The sequence below is a fragment of the Galeopterus variegatus genome, unplaced genomic scaffold, assembly GCF_000696425.1.
Source record: "Galeopterus variegatus unplaced genomic scaffold, G_variegatus-3.0.2 Scaffold600, whole genome shotgun sequence".
In the NCBI taxonomy this organism is placed as follows: domain Eukaryota; kingdom Metazoa; phylum Chordata; class Mammalia; order Dermoptera; family Cynocephalidae; genus Galeopterus; species Galeopterus variegatus.
Window position 1 is genome coordinate 120,375 of NW_007726711.1, and position 14,964 is coordinate 135,338.

Below are 14,964 nucleotides of genomic sequence, written 5' to 3' on the forward strand. Positions count from 1 at the left end.
CGGCGACACCCACCCCTCCTGGGGACTTGGAGCGAGGCGGCGCGCGCGCCAGGGGAGGGGGCGACCCCCGGCCTGAGGCTGGGTGGAGAGTGGGAGAAGGAGCTGGGCCTCGGCCCCCGGCTCTCAGAAACGGGGTGCGACCGGCTTCGGGGCGGAGAAAAGGGGTGTCCGCCGTGCCACCTCCAGAACCCGCCGCGGCCCCCACCGCAGAAAAAGCAGAAAGGAGGATTTCGCCAAATGCAAACTACCGGGCCCCAGTCCAGCCCTCTGATTCCGCGGCCTTCTCTGGGACCCAGGAGCCCACTCTTTGAAGAGCTCCTCCAAGGAGGGCTGAGTGGGGTTGGACATCCCGCGGCGCGCGGCTGCGAGAGCCACGACTGCGACCTTTGTGGGTTCGACCTTTGTAAGCTCGAGCCAAGACAATCCGGGGTGGAAATGACCTGGCGAGGGTCTCTTCAGACAAGGAAACTAGCTTTAGATTTATTAACAAATCCTTTAATGCAGAGGAATTAGTGAAGAGAAGAGTCTAAGTGGCTCAGTGACTGTTAAGGTGATGTTTATAATAAGATCAAAAGTTTCACTTACCTGTCTGAGGCATAAAATTCATTCATTGAGAAAACTGGAAGCACTGAGGATTCATTATTTAATAAAGGTGTCAGAATGGGTAAATTAGCTAATTGCAACATTGTTGTGAAGGAATCTAGATGCTATGAGAGCTGTGAAGACAAAATGCCTTCTCTTCCTGGGGAGGTTTGGGAAGGCTTCACTGGGAGGAGGTGACTTGACTTCAGGATACGTATACTTTTCTAAGGTTATCCCTGGAAGATCATAAGAGCGATCCTCAAGCTTTTCGATATCAGAACTTTGTGCTCTTAAAATTGGAGGACCCCAAAGATATTTTGTTTATGTAGGCCATATCTATTTATATCGATATCAGTAGGTATCTACAAAACTGAGAAATGTTTCCAATATTTAGTTCATTTAAAAGTAACAATAGTAAGTCCATTAGATGTTAACATAAATAATATTTTTATGAAAAATAACTTTCCTAAACCAAAAAAAGTGAGAAGAGTAACATTGTTTTACATTTTTGCAAATCCCTTAATATCTGGCTTACTAGAAGATGGCCAGATTCTCATATCTGCTCCTGAATTTTTTATTGTGGTAAGTTATTTTGGTTGAAGTATTGGAAGGAAATCTACCCTCACATAGAGAATATTGGAAAAGGGAAGACCCGAGGGACTCTCTGAAAGGGTCAAAGGATATAGTTTTATATAATGGGCTTCCTAAGGTTTACTGTGCATATGAATCACATTAAAATACAGACTCTGATTCAGTTGAAATACAGATCTTGTTAAAGTATAGATTCTGATTCAGTAGGTCTGGGGTGAGGCCTGAGATTGTGTATTTATCGTCAGCTCCCCGGTGTTGCAGAATGTGCTGGGGGAGATTGTCTTCCTTTTATAATGTAAATAGGGCTTAAAGAAAATAAAGCCTAACCTGTAAGGTTAGTAACAGTTTATTGCCTTAGGGAAAAAAGGATAATTTATTCAGTACAGGTGTCTTGGTCTTTAGAGTAAAAAGTAAACATGCCAACAAACTTCCTGCTAAGTGTTTTGACTTTCTTCTGCATATTCTCTCTTGGCGACCATTGACTGACCTGAGAGTCTTTATTCTTTTGGCATTTCTTTTGCTTTCCATGTGATTTCTTAGTGTATTTTACTTGAAAATATCCCAAAGGTTTTCTTAACATAATATGGGATCTAAAGTTTTAAAATCCAGACTTGAATGTAAATTCCAGCTCTATTATTTATTCATTATGTTGACAAATGATTCAGTGTTTTTACAGTCCCAGTTTCCTTGTGTCAGCATATATTTTTCCTGAAGAAAAATCTCAAGTGTGGAAAATCTATGTGGACAGATAGATGATGCTTTTTAGTTTTATTTCTACTAGCCAGAAATTGGAACCAATCATTTCAATTATAAAGATTAAGCAAATTTTAGTCCATCTGAAGCAACATGGCAATGGTCTTCAAGGCCTCCTGCAATATCCTGGTCCCATGTTATGTCTGATGTAATATACTACTCAATCCACTCCAGCCACATTTGGCCTCCTTGCCCTTTCTGGAACATATCAGACAGCATCCAGACTTACAGCCTTTGCTCTAGTTGTTCTTTTGTCCTAAAATTCTTTTGTTCTAGAAATATGCTTGGCTAACTCTCTCATCTTCAGATCCTTACCTTTCTAATTTAACCTACCCTGACTGCACAATATCATACTGCAACCTTTATCTCTGCCTGGCCCCAGACACAGGCTCCAGATGCCTTCTCTACTTGTCTTTTTCCATAGTAATTATTACCTTCTAACATATAATATAACTTGCTTATTTACTGTGTTTATTGTTTATTATTCAGACTCCCTGTGCTAGAATGTAAGCTCGAGGTTGGTATCTTTGACCTCATCCTTGTCCTTTGTTTGCGTTTGCATAGGAAGTTACTAGAACAGCACCTGGTACAGAACAGACATTCAGTAAGTATTTGTTAACTAAAGAAATAAACCATTAAAAGTAATGAGTTGGATGACAGAGTAATAACTAGAAAATGTTTGTGAATACAAAAGGGAGACCAAGTATAAAAATTGTAGTATTAAATGTTCACAACTAAAGTATATCACTTAAATCTCAGATTGTATTAAATAAAACTCACCTGAAAGTCACATATAAAATTAGAGCAAAGTGACACTAAATGAATATTACGTATATTAGTCAGCTCAGGCTGCCATGAAAAAATACCATAGACTAGATGACTTAAATAGTAGAAATTTAGTTCTCACAGTTATAGAGGCTGGGAAGTCCAAGATCAAGGCACTGACTGATTTCATTTCCTGGTGAGGCCTTTCTTCCTGGCTTGCAGACTGCCCTGCCACCTTCTCAGCATGTCCTCAAACAGCCTTTCCTTGGTGGGTGGAGAGAAAGAATCTCTTCCTCTTCTTGCAAGGCTGCCAGTTCTATCAGATTATGACCCCACTCTTCTGACTTCATTTAACCTTAATCACCTCCTAAAAACCCTATCTCTAAACTCATTCACATTGGGGGTTAGGGATTCAGCATAGGAATTTGGGGGGTGGGGGGAGGAAGGACACAATTTGTAGCAATAAGCCAAGATACATAAATCAAACTAGAGCAAAGTAATCCATTTTTGGGGGGAGAAAAAAAGATTGAAACAACCAAAATCCCCAAAACAAGACTGATCAATAATAGTATTAATCAGATTTACTGGAACCTTTAAAAATGATAATTAGGAAGAATTAGAAATATGTTATAATGTTTAGTTAAAAGCTAAGAAAAAAAACTCTTTAAGTCTACTTATGTGAAATAGGTCTTTTCTGTATGAAGACTGAAAGAAAAAGAAAAGAAAAGAAAAAAAGCAGGGTCCAAATTAAGGAAGAGAGAAACCTACATCAGAATTTAATGCAAAATAGAAAAACATCTTTTGACAATATTTGAATATATGGTAAAAAGTTTTTAGATGTGAGCTTAAAAATATACAGAGCGATGCACAGATTTTCAAAATTCCTTTCAGAGAAAATAATCTGAAGACCATTGAACTAAAAGAACTACAGAGCAGTCTCATTTTAAGCCCTGTGTGTTGGGGCGGGGGGAACAGGGAAGGGGAGAAGAGGGAAGGGTTAGTTCCTGAAGTTCTTGATAATTCCATATGAATCATATGAATCCTTATGTAAACTTTGATATACACACAGATTGGCTCCATAACATGGCAATAACATCAACATAGTTTACCTCTTATATACCTGTCATTTGAAATTATGTGATTCTGGATAAAATACTAATTTTAGAGGGTTTGAATTATCTTAAACATTGTACATGAGATGAAAACTTATCAGTATTATTCTGCTGTACTATTTGAATTTTACATAATTAAATCCATGTATCATGTGACAACACTGTATTTTACTTTAACTCAGATCTGTGGTTAGTTCTAGGACTTGTCTTCTTCATGGATTTGGAGGTAAAGACTGAGTTAAATAATGATAAACTACTTCTTAATCCCAGCTAGGTGAGGAAGATCAAAAGTGGTGATGTTCAAACTTGAACCCAGGTTTGTCATATTTCAAAATCTTTCTACTTGCTTCTAAAGTGTCTCTGGGAAAGAAAGCAAGGTTCCGTATTGTTTAGTGGCATTAATTTGGATATGACTATTCACTTAATTTTCTTAATGCATATTTATTTTTAAGATGTTCTCATTCTGGAGGGGAACAACGTCTAGAAACTCCTTCTGCTAAAAAATTAACAGATATAGGAATTAGAAGAATCTTTTCTTCAGAGCATGACATTTTCCGGGAAAGTGTAAGAAGGTTTTTTCAAGAAGAAGTGATTCCTCATCACTCAGAGTAAGTGGCACATTTGCTTTTCATGTAATGCACACTAGGACTATGACAACGATCATTTCCTTGAATGCTGTGTGATTTTGTACAGAAAAAATAAGTGTTCAGTATTTCATTAACATTTTTACTGATCTTCCCCATAATGTCATAAGATCCTGGGATTCTTACGTTAGTTTAGAAATTTTTAAGTGATTTTTAGAATGTAAAATTCAAAAATAACAAAATTTGAAAATTGCAACTTAATCTAAGAGGAGTATTTCTGAAAACTGTGGTTAAGTGGCGACAAAATACTAGTCAATTTTATCTTTGTATTTTTCTGCTTCATAAATGAATTAAAATATGCAGAAGCTGAAATAGCAAGTATAATGCAAATCTTGATAGGCAATTGGCTACCTCTAAGTATTTTTACTATTGGATATTTCTTGATTAACTTATTAATAATTGATCACTTTATTGATCAAAAAACTGTCATTTCTATTAAAGTAGAATTTTGCTATGTTTACAGAATTCACTAAATGCCAGTATTTTACTACATTTAAAATGGTTTTTAAATATAAATTAAAAACAGCTTACATTAGGTTTTTATTAATACTTTCTCGGTAAGAATAACCCAAATTAGCTAAACTCTGAAGCTGTCACTAGTCTTTGGTCAAAAGCACCTGGCTTCTTAAAGATAAGAGAACATAATATACTTGCTCTAGGAGAATCTTTTGAGTTTATTTTTTCACTGCTTTTAAATTTTGTTCCAGAAAAATAGTTGAGGAGGCCTTGAAGTAAGAATAATCGAAGTTGACATGTTTGGGGTCAATAATAAAAATAGTCCCAAAGCTACTTTAGCTAATAACTACATCAAAGTACACATGGTAATCAATTTTTTTGTTTTAAAATTTCTTGTGTTGTCCATCTTCTTTCAAACAATATCTTCAGATACCTCATATCTTACTACTATATCTACCACTTTAATAAAACAAAACTCAAAATTCTCAGATTCTTTTCTTATCTCCAACTAGATATTAGTGTTCTCATCATGCCATTCTTATTTTTAAAGGCGAAAAGCTGCCCAGTCATACCCAAATATGTAATCTATTCAGAAGTTCATTTGACAGAGCTGTGCTGCAAGGAGCTTCTGCTCTCCTGTTGTTCCTATTTAAACTGTAATGAGGTTGCCTGCTTCTGTCAGTTTTGATATGCTTGTCCCATAAATTGATCACTTTAAGGAAATAGCAAAGAAGAATTGCCTTCACAAGACAGGTGGTGAATATTCCCGTAACTACATGGCACAACTAAGCTTGCACCGTAAGAGCACCAGCTGAGCAAAACTACGTCCATGAGTATCAATAGGTGTAATTTTCAGGTTCAGTATATAGTTGGATGGGGGGAGAAAGTGGCACATATGAAGAAGCAAGGAAGAGAGAAAGAGAGAGGAGAAATGATAAAAAATGCAAATCAAAGGGTATGGCCAGTATCAAAAAGGATCTTAAATTAAGAGTGCATTTCTGCACAAAATCATTCACAGATTCAAAGTTGTGGCCATGTAAATAATATCAAAAAAGCTTCTCTGATTTTAAAACATTTGTTATTCGCAGATGGGAGAAAGCTGGACAAGTGAGTAGGGAAATTTGGGAAAAAGCTGGAAAACAAGGACTGCTTGGTGTCAATGCTGCAGAGCATCATGGTGGTATTGGTGGGGACTTGTACTCGGCGGCTGTTGTTTGGGAGGAGCAGTAAGTACGGGGACATTTGAAGTTGTGTCTTGTTTTGTAAGCACACTGCTCTCCTTTCTGAGATGATAATTAAGAAATGCTTCCAAATCTTGAAAGACTGAAAATTCAGTGTAAAATGTGAAAGATTATTCTGCTCGTGTACTTTTGCACATTGTTGGGATGTGGGAAGATAAGAAAATTCACTTTTAAGTTGTTGAAGTAGGTGCTGTTGAAAATTCAAGAGACAATTTCATTTCTGCTCAACCCCTATGGTTATTTTTTCCCCTTTTAAAATGATATTTGAGGCCAGTAAGATCAGTTGGTTACAGCGTGGTGCTGATAACAGCAAAGTTTAGGGTTCGATCACTGTCACTGGCTAGCCACCAAAAACATTAAAAAATGAAAAGCTATTTGAAAAAGAACAGAAAAGCAGAAAAATATTTCCATCAAATATTCTAAAAGTTTAATATATAAGAACAAAGATTTTAGTTGAAAAATGGGCGAAAGATTTGAAGCAACAATTCATCAAGAAAGAAATGCAAATAGGTTTTTTTTAAATGAAAAAAGTTCATCATTACTACCAATCAAATGCAAATTAAATTGACTTGGAGGTATCATTCTGAGCTCTGCAAAATTAATGAAAATGAAAAATCCTAATACCCAGTGCTGACAAGGTTGCAGTGAAAGTGATATACTTATACACTATTGGTGGCATTATAAATTAGAACAGTAAATGTTCTGAGGACTGAAAGGGCGAATATATGTAAAGAGTGAAATGTTCCTGCTCTTTGACGTAGGGTGCCACTTTGGGGAATTTAACTTGAGGAAATAATTTAATAAGAAAAATAGGAGCTGTTTTCAGAAATCATTGTCATGTTAGATCATAATCCCCCAAATTTTGAAGCATTCTAAATGTCCAGCAGTGGGAGATGAATACATAAATTATGGTACATAAACAATTTGGAATATTGTGCAGCTATTTAAGATTATAATTTTATATCACTTAAAAAGAAAATAGCAAAGTACAAAATTCATACTATGACTGCATCTGTATTAAAATATATCCTTATGGCAAAGGTAATTTGCCTTAATAAAAATAATTGCTGTTAGGGAAATACAATTGTAGGCGATTAATGCTTTAAAATATTTTATCTCCTAATTCATTAAGTGAGTGTTAATCGAGCTCTGTTAGAGCACTGTTATTATGTTAGAATCAGAAATTAAAAGATTAATAAAAACAAAAAGAAAACCCATTCAGGAACATTGTACATTTGTGAGGAAACAGGCTATTCCCACTTAATGTGAAAAGATCTTTAATATTTTGTTAGTCATTTTTTAATTGAAAATCAAAGAAATTAAAAACAGAAGAACAAAATAACTGTTTTGTGCTATAAACTTCCTTTCTTTCTTTATAAGAGCGTATTCAAACTGCACGGGCCCAGGTTTTAGTCTTCATTCAGATATTGTTATGCCTTATATTGCAAACTATGGCTCAGAAGAACAGATTAAGCACTTCATCCCCCAGATGACTGCAGGCAAATGTATTGGTGCCATAGCAATGACAGAGCCTGAGGCCGGAAGGTAAGTCAACTGTTGGCTTTGAATTCTTGAAAGCAGTGCCCAAACAGCAAACATTTTTTCAGTACTTGCTTTACACAAGACTCTGAGCTATCTGCTGATAGGAATACCAAGATGAACACAGCATAATTATTGACCTCAAATAACTTAAAACTCCAGTGGGAAAATAAAGCATTTTTATATACAAATAACAATAAATCAGATTGTAATGTATGCTGTGTTTGAGTTATTAACATAGTGTTATGCAAATAAAGTGGTAGGGTACGAGTTGAGTTTTAGGCATAACAAATTTTAGATGTTGGGTGAGATTCACATGGAAATGTCCAGAAGGCTGTTAAAAATGGGTATTTGGAATTCTCAAGACAGGCTGGGGTGGCAGTAGGTTTTAAAAGTCTTTCATATGTAAGCAAGAGTTGAAGTAATGGGAATGCATAAGATTATGTATTCAGTCATTTGCCAGTTATTTATTAAGTGCCTTCAATGTGCCGGTTATACAGTGGGGAACGAAATGGATGTGGTCTCTGTGCTTATTAAGGAGAATGACAAGAAACAAGTAAATAAATATATTAGTAATTATAAGTTATGATAAGTACTATGAAGGAAAGAGTGCTATGCTGAAGACTAGTGGTATGTGTGTGTTTAATGGGACAGGAAAGACAAATTTAGATATGAATGCTAAGAAAGGCCTATAAAAAGTGGTTGTATTTAAACTGTGGTTGACAAATGAGAAGGAACCATTTATACAAGAATGGGAAGAGGGTTTCCACACAGCAGGACCTGATCCTCAAGGGGAAAAGTGAAAGGGTGAAAAAGAGACCAAGTTTCCAACTAATTGATCACAGCCAGTTACACATTTCTTTGTTCTTTCTCCACTTCCACTGCCTTACTTGATTCGCCTTAGGAAAAAGAAAAAGGGACTAAAGAGGAAACCTTGGGCATCATGTTTCATTGGGAACTGTACAAATAAGATAAAGCAACAGAAACAGAAGGATTGAGAGTTCGAAAGAAATGTAGACAGGAGCTCTGTTGTGAGCATGAAGGGAAGTCAGTTTGAAAGGCAATAGGATTTCAATAAAAAAAACTGTCAAAAAATAAAATAAAATGCAAAGCAAAACAAAACAAAACAGAAACAGAAAGAAAGGCAATATGATAGAAGGGAGGAGTTAGGAGTTAATAATGTCAAAGCCACAAAGATGTTGAGAATTGAGAATAGGTCATGGCAGGCCACTAGTGATCCAGTAGATTGGAGCGGCAGAAATTACTTTGGAAGGGAGTGAGGTGGCAGAGAAATCAAACTATTCTTTTTCAGCACTGGATGGTGAAAGGAAGTGGAGAGAGGGGGAAGTAGTTTGACAGGCTAGCTGGCAAGGGAAATGATTTATGTTAAAAAGAGCAGAGACTTAGGGATCAACAGGAAGCAGAGGAAGAACTTAAAGAAGCAATAACTGAAAATCTAGGACTTGTTTCCGGGGAAGTCAGGCCCTACTCTTTCATGATGATAAATTTTCCTTTTTGACAGGGCTATTTATTTTTAAATTTCTTAATGTTCTGTAGTGTCTCTTAGCAGTATGCTTAAATTGTATTTATCTTTCCCAGATATCTATCCATACTTACAGGACAATACTGATAATTAATTTTGCCAAAGATAATAGGTTTTTGTTCACTTCTGTTGCCTAAAAATATGATGTTAACAAATAGAAATTTAATCTTCTTCCTTTGCTTTTAATTTTGTTCTCTAATATAACTGCCTGACTGCCAATATTCTGATCGAGTCATATTAGCTCTGTGATCACTATATTCCAATTCCAGTCGACTGCATGTTAACTCTCACCTACAAGCAACAGAATAAACAAAGGTTCACTTGATTTTTGTTTAAATTCCAGGCCCTTATCTGTGGGTAGGTATATGTAATTGAGAAGGAAACTGAGAATGTGAATGGAGAAAAAGGCAGATTTTTTGCAAGGTCAATGAGAGTCATGGGAAGATAGTAAATTAGTCAGATATTTAGAGAGATGAGCAAAGGGCCCAGGTGGGTAAGAGAATGCAAGAACAGAGAAAAGCCACCGATGAAGAAGAGTATTAGAGTGTTGAGGAATTATGGTGAGAAATAAGGAAAAACACATGGGAGGAAAAATATAGAGAGGATGGGACATGGTTCATTTTGCCTTCCCTCAGAGATGTGTCAGCCACTGTCTGTATTGTTGCTTTGATTTGGCTTGCACAGAAAAAGGTTGTAATTGCTGGAAAACATCCAAATCTTCACTGGCCCTTTCCCCTTCCATTTACATAGGAGACTTCATTATTTATAATTATGTATATTTGTATGAAACCTTAGCAATTTGTAAAAGCTTTCATGTTGGTTTTCTTATTTGGCTATCATAATAGTTTGTATGAAATATAGAGACATTATGATCTCTATGTAAGGAGGAAGCAGAATATGAGATATGAAAGTATTTTAACCAAGTTCATAAAGTAAATTGATGACTGCATTGAAGCTAGGGTGTTCTAATACCAGCTGTGTGATCTTGTGTAAAATCTTGAGCCTCAGTGTCTGTGTCACTGAAATTGAGGTAAGATACCAAATAGGATTATTGTGAGGGTCTGAATTCTTGGCATTACTAAATGGTATACTCATATTTTTAAACCACTTTTAATATTTTATATTTACCATTCAAAATTTTGAGAAAAATCCACAATTACTTTTATTACCTTTGATATGTTCCTGTATAGAATTGTTTTAATAATTTTTTAATACAAATTTTAGTAACTGATATTTTATTCTTACTTATGATGAAAATTATGATGTTAGAATACAACAGCATTCAGCTTTAAAATGTTCACTATCAGCATTTATTCTTTTGGTGATAATTAGGGTAAAGATTGTTCATATATCTCTGTCATTCAACCTATATTTCAGATATTTGGCTCTAATGTTATACAATCTCCTTCTGAAACTTACCCATGATGTTTGAAGTGATTAGATGTGTAATGGATGAGTTTTGAATTCCTGTTTCTAATGTCTTGGTGTGTTGGTGGTCCTCAAGACCACTCCTAGCTTCAATGATTTTCTAGGAGGACTCACAAGATGCAGCATGAATTGTCCCCATGGTTGTGATTTATTACAGTGAAAGGATACAAAGCAAAATCAGCAGAAGGGAAAGTCTCATTAGGTGAAGTTTATAGAAAACCAAGAGTCCTCTCCCGGTGAAGTCACCCATAACATGTTTAATTCCTTCAGCAACAAGTTGTCACAGCATGTATGAAATGTTGTCTACCAGGGTGTAGCTCATTAGAGACTCAGTGCCCAGGATTTTATTGGCAGCTGATCACACAGGCATCCTTTGCTTGGTATGTTCCACAAGTTGAGATTCCCAGAAGGAAAGCAGGTGTTCAGCATAAGCCATATTGTTTGTATAAACAGTTTAGATACAGTAAGCCACTAATCAGTTCTAAGAATGGTGGGAACCCTCTTGAAATCTAAATTCTAGATACCAGCCAAGGGCAACCTTGTAATCAGGCCTTTCCAAAGATGACAGTCTCAGGCCTGCTATATTGACTCTTTACTGCACACTTGGCATTTTTAATAATGTAATTCAGCAAATATTTTTTGAGTGCCTGTTATGTGCAAAGCAATATGTTAGGCAAGGGGCATATAAACGTGAACTTGATATTCACCGTGTCCCCAGAAAGCTTGAGTCTAAGTGGGATAAGTGTGAACAATAAGGCCTTTTTATTAATGGCTGAAATGTGAGATAAATGCTTTAAGAGAAAATATTAGCTTCTTAAGCCTTCTGTGACAAATTACCACAAACTCAGTGGTTTAAAAGAGCAAAAATTTATTATCTCACAGTTCTGAAGGCCAGAAGTTTGAAATCAGTATCACTGGGCCTAAATCAAGGTATCAGCAAGGCTACTCTACACACCTTTCAGAGGTTACAGGGAAGCATCTGTTCCTCACCTCTTCTATCTCTCAGTGCCAGCTGGTGGTCCTCGGCTGGTTGCCCCATCACTCCCATATTGGTCTCTGTGGTCACATTGCCTTCTCCTCTTCTGTCTGTGGAATCTACCTCTACCTCTTCCTTATAACGACGTTTGTGATTGCATTTAGGGCTCATCCAGATAATCCCCATCTCAAAATCCTTAAGTTCATCACATCTGCAAGACCCTTTTTCCGTATAAGGCAACACTCACGGATTCCAGGGATTAGCACCTGGTATCTCTGGGGATCATTATTTAGCCTAATATAGAGAGTGATAAAGAAAATTGCCATGCTATATAAAATAGAAAGTCCACATACAAGAATAAGAAAATGTTGCAACAATAAGTGATGTGGACTATTTATACATGATGCTATTCATTGTAGGATATTCATAAAAGTTGGAACCTGAGTGTTCAACAATAGGGATTGTTTTAAAAAAAATGATAAGTCCATATGGTGACATTCTATGCAGATAATAAGAATTATCTTATAGAAAAACATTAGATACTGTTAAGAGGTTAAACTCATATGTATCGTTCCAATTTTGTAAAAATACATGTGTGTGTATATATATATATATAGAAAAGTATTGGAGGGATGTATTTAATGAATGTTTATTTCAGGAGGTAAAATTATTTTTTAAATTATTTTTCTCCTTGAGAATACTGTCTTATTTTTCATATTTTAATTAGAAATATTTGTTTTATATTTAGAAAAATAATCATAGAAAAATAATCAGTTCTTTTAAAGCAGGTTTGTTAGAGGAAATGGCATTTGAGACACAGTTTTTTTTAGAACATTTTTATTGAAACATATCGATTGTACATTTTTATGGGGTGCTTTCAATACATGTATATAATGTGTGCTGATCTATTCAGGGTAATTACCTTATTCCTCATTGAAAAATTTAATCATTTCTTTGTACTGTGCACATTTGATCCCTCTTCTAGTCATTTGGTTATATGTAGTAAATTATTATTGATTACAGATTTCTGGGTTGACTGTGTACCTATAGGGCTTATTTTTCCTATCATGCAGTACTTTTATATCCATTAATCAGCCTCACACTATCCTCTCCTTTCCTCTCCCCTTTCCAGCCTTTAATAACCATAGTTCTTTCCTCTCCTTTTAACAGTTTAACTTATTATTATTTGTTTTGTTCTCTTTTTTAGTTCTCACATATGAGTGAGAATATGCAGTATTTCTCTTTCTGTGCTTGGCTTATTTCACTTACCATAATTTTCCCCAAGCTCATCCATGTTGCTGTGAATGGCAGAATTTCCTTCTTTTTTATGGCAGAGTAGTATTCCATTGTGTATATATACCACATTTTTTTTATCCAGTCATCTGGTGATGGACATTTAGGTTGCTTTTGTATCTAGTCCTTCTTAGGAGCACGAGATATGTACATATCAAGGAATTATAAGCTGTATCTGGTTAGTAAAGTTGCAGGATGTAAAGTCAATATACAAAAGTCAATAACATTTCTTTATACCAACAATGAACTAGCAGAAAAAGAAATCAAGAAAGCAATCCCATTTATAATAGCTATCAAAAAAATTAAATAATAATGTTTCTGTTGAGAAGTCTGCTGTTAGTCTGATGGGATTTCCCTTATATGTGACTTGATGCTTTTCTTTTGCTATTTTTAGAATTCTTTCTTTGGCTTTGACTCTTAACAGTTTGACTATGTGTCTTGAGAAAGACCTTTTTGGGCCAAATCTGTTTGGAAATCTCTGAGCTTCTTGAATCTGGGAGATCATATCTCTACCAATACTTGGGAAGTTTTCAGCTATTACTTCATTAAATTGGCTTTCCTTTTCTCTTCCCCTTCTGCTGTACCCATAATATGGATTTTTGTATGCTTAAGATTGTCTGATTGATCTCATGGGCTTTCTTCATTATTTTAAATTCTTTTTTCTTTTCTTTTTTTTTTTTGATCTAAGTAGGTTAATTCAAAAAGCCTGTCTTTGGGTTCAGAAATTCTTCTACTTCTTCTAGCCTGTTGCTTAAGCTCTCAGTTGTATTTTTTACTTCATTGAATGAAATCTTCAGTTGCAGGATTTCTGCTTGTTTCTTTTTCATGGTTTCTGTCTCTTTGTTAAATTTCTGATACTTGTACTGGATTGTTCTTTGTTTTTATTTTTTACTTCATTGTGATTTCTTTTTTTTTTTTAACACTACTTTTTATTTTATTTTATATATTTTTAAGTTTATTTATTAATTTTTTTTACATTCTAAGATGTTGTTGCAGAGAAGTTGGGAAGGAGGGAGACAGGGAAAAGAAATAGGGTGGGAGAAGGAGGAAGGAGAAAGGGCATGGTTGAGGCCTGTGACAACCCCCTCATTCCTGCAGGGGAGCCTAGGGGGCTTCCAGTAGGGGCTTGGTCATCCTAGGCTGGGTGCAGATGTCAGGGGTGTGTGGCTAAAGCCCTCGGCACCTGACTTCCCCAGCTCAGAAGACCAGGGGGCTTCCAGCAGTGGTTTGGTGGTCATTACTGGGCTGGTTGCAGATGTTGGAGGGTGTGTGGCCAAAGCCCTCAGCCCCCCACCATCTCGGCTGGGGAGCCCAGGATACTTCCTGTGGTGGCTCAGTGGTCATGGCTGGGCTGATTGTGGGTTGTGGGGGGGCATGGCTGAGGCCCTCAGCCCTCTGCCCTCCCTGGCATGGGAGCCTAGGGGGCTTCCAGTCCTTCTAGATTTTATAGTGTTCTTTGGTGATATGAGACCTTTACTAGTTAATATCAAACTTTGTCTGTGGTCTGTGGTTATTTTGTTCTTTCCTTCAGTTCTGTGTTGGATTATTTGCTTTTTCCACCACTTAAACAGCACTAGAACTAATTTGTTGTCCTTTGCTTACTTCTAAAATGGGAGAACTTCCTGTGGGGACCAGTACTTGAGCTCTGTGGTTGAGCTAAATTGCTGTTTTGCTGCTGATTCCCTGGGGAAGGCTTTTTGTGCAGCTCAGGTTTTAATGTTGACTTCACAGGTGCTTCCAGGTCTAGTAAAATCTGGTGTACCTGGGTTGTGTAGAAGCTCTGGTCTGGACCTGAGTCTTCAGCAAACTGTACCCCATGCAATTCTATATTCCTGACCACTCTCCTCTGAGTGGTCCTGTGCTGATTGGGGTGCAGATCAGCTGTCCTTGCTGTGTCCCAGTGTTCCCCCAGTGGGCTCGTCTTCCCCACCACCTGTGCTCCAAACACTTCCCATGGGACGGGCCATTGAGATGACTCATTGGCCTCTGAGTGGCTCCTTTTTTTCAGTTGTCGTGGCTCCTCACTCCTATGTGGGTCCAT

The 14,964-nt window shown here is 36.6% G+C and overlaps 1 protein-coding gene across 1 annotated transcript in view; it reads left to right on the forward strand.

Annotated features, from left to right (window-relative positions):
• ACADL (acyl-CoA dehydrogenase, long chain) overlaps window positions 1-14,964 on the forward strand; it is a 47,683-nt gene that overhangs the window by 11,041 nt on the left and 21,678 nt on the right. Inside the window, exons 2-4 of the mRNA XM_008570414.1 lie at window positions 4,256-4,411; window positions 5,992-6,129; window positions 7,525-7,689. Coding sequence (XP_008568636.1) covers window positions 4,256-4,411; window positions 5,992-6,129; window positions 7,525-7,689 — 459 coding nt within the window. The remainder of the gene's footprint in view (window positions 1-4,255; window positions 4,412-5,991; window positions 6,130-7,524; window positions 7,690-14,964) is intronic.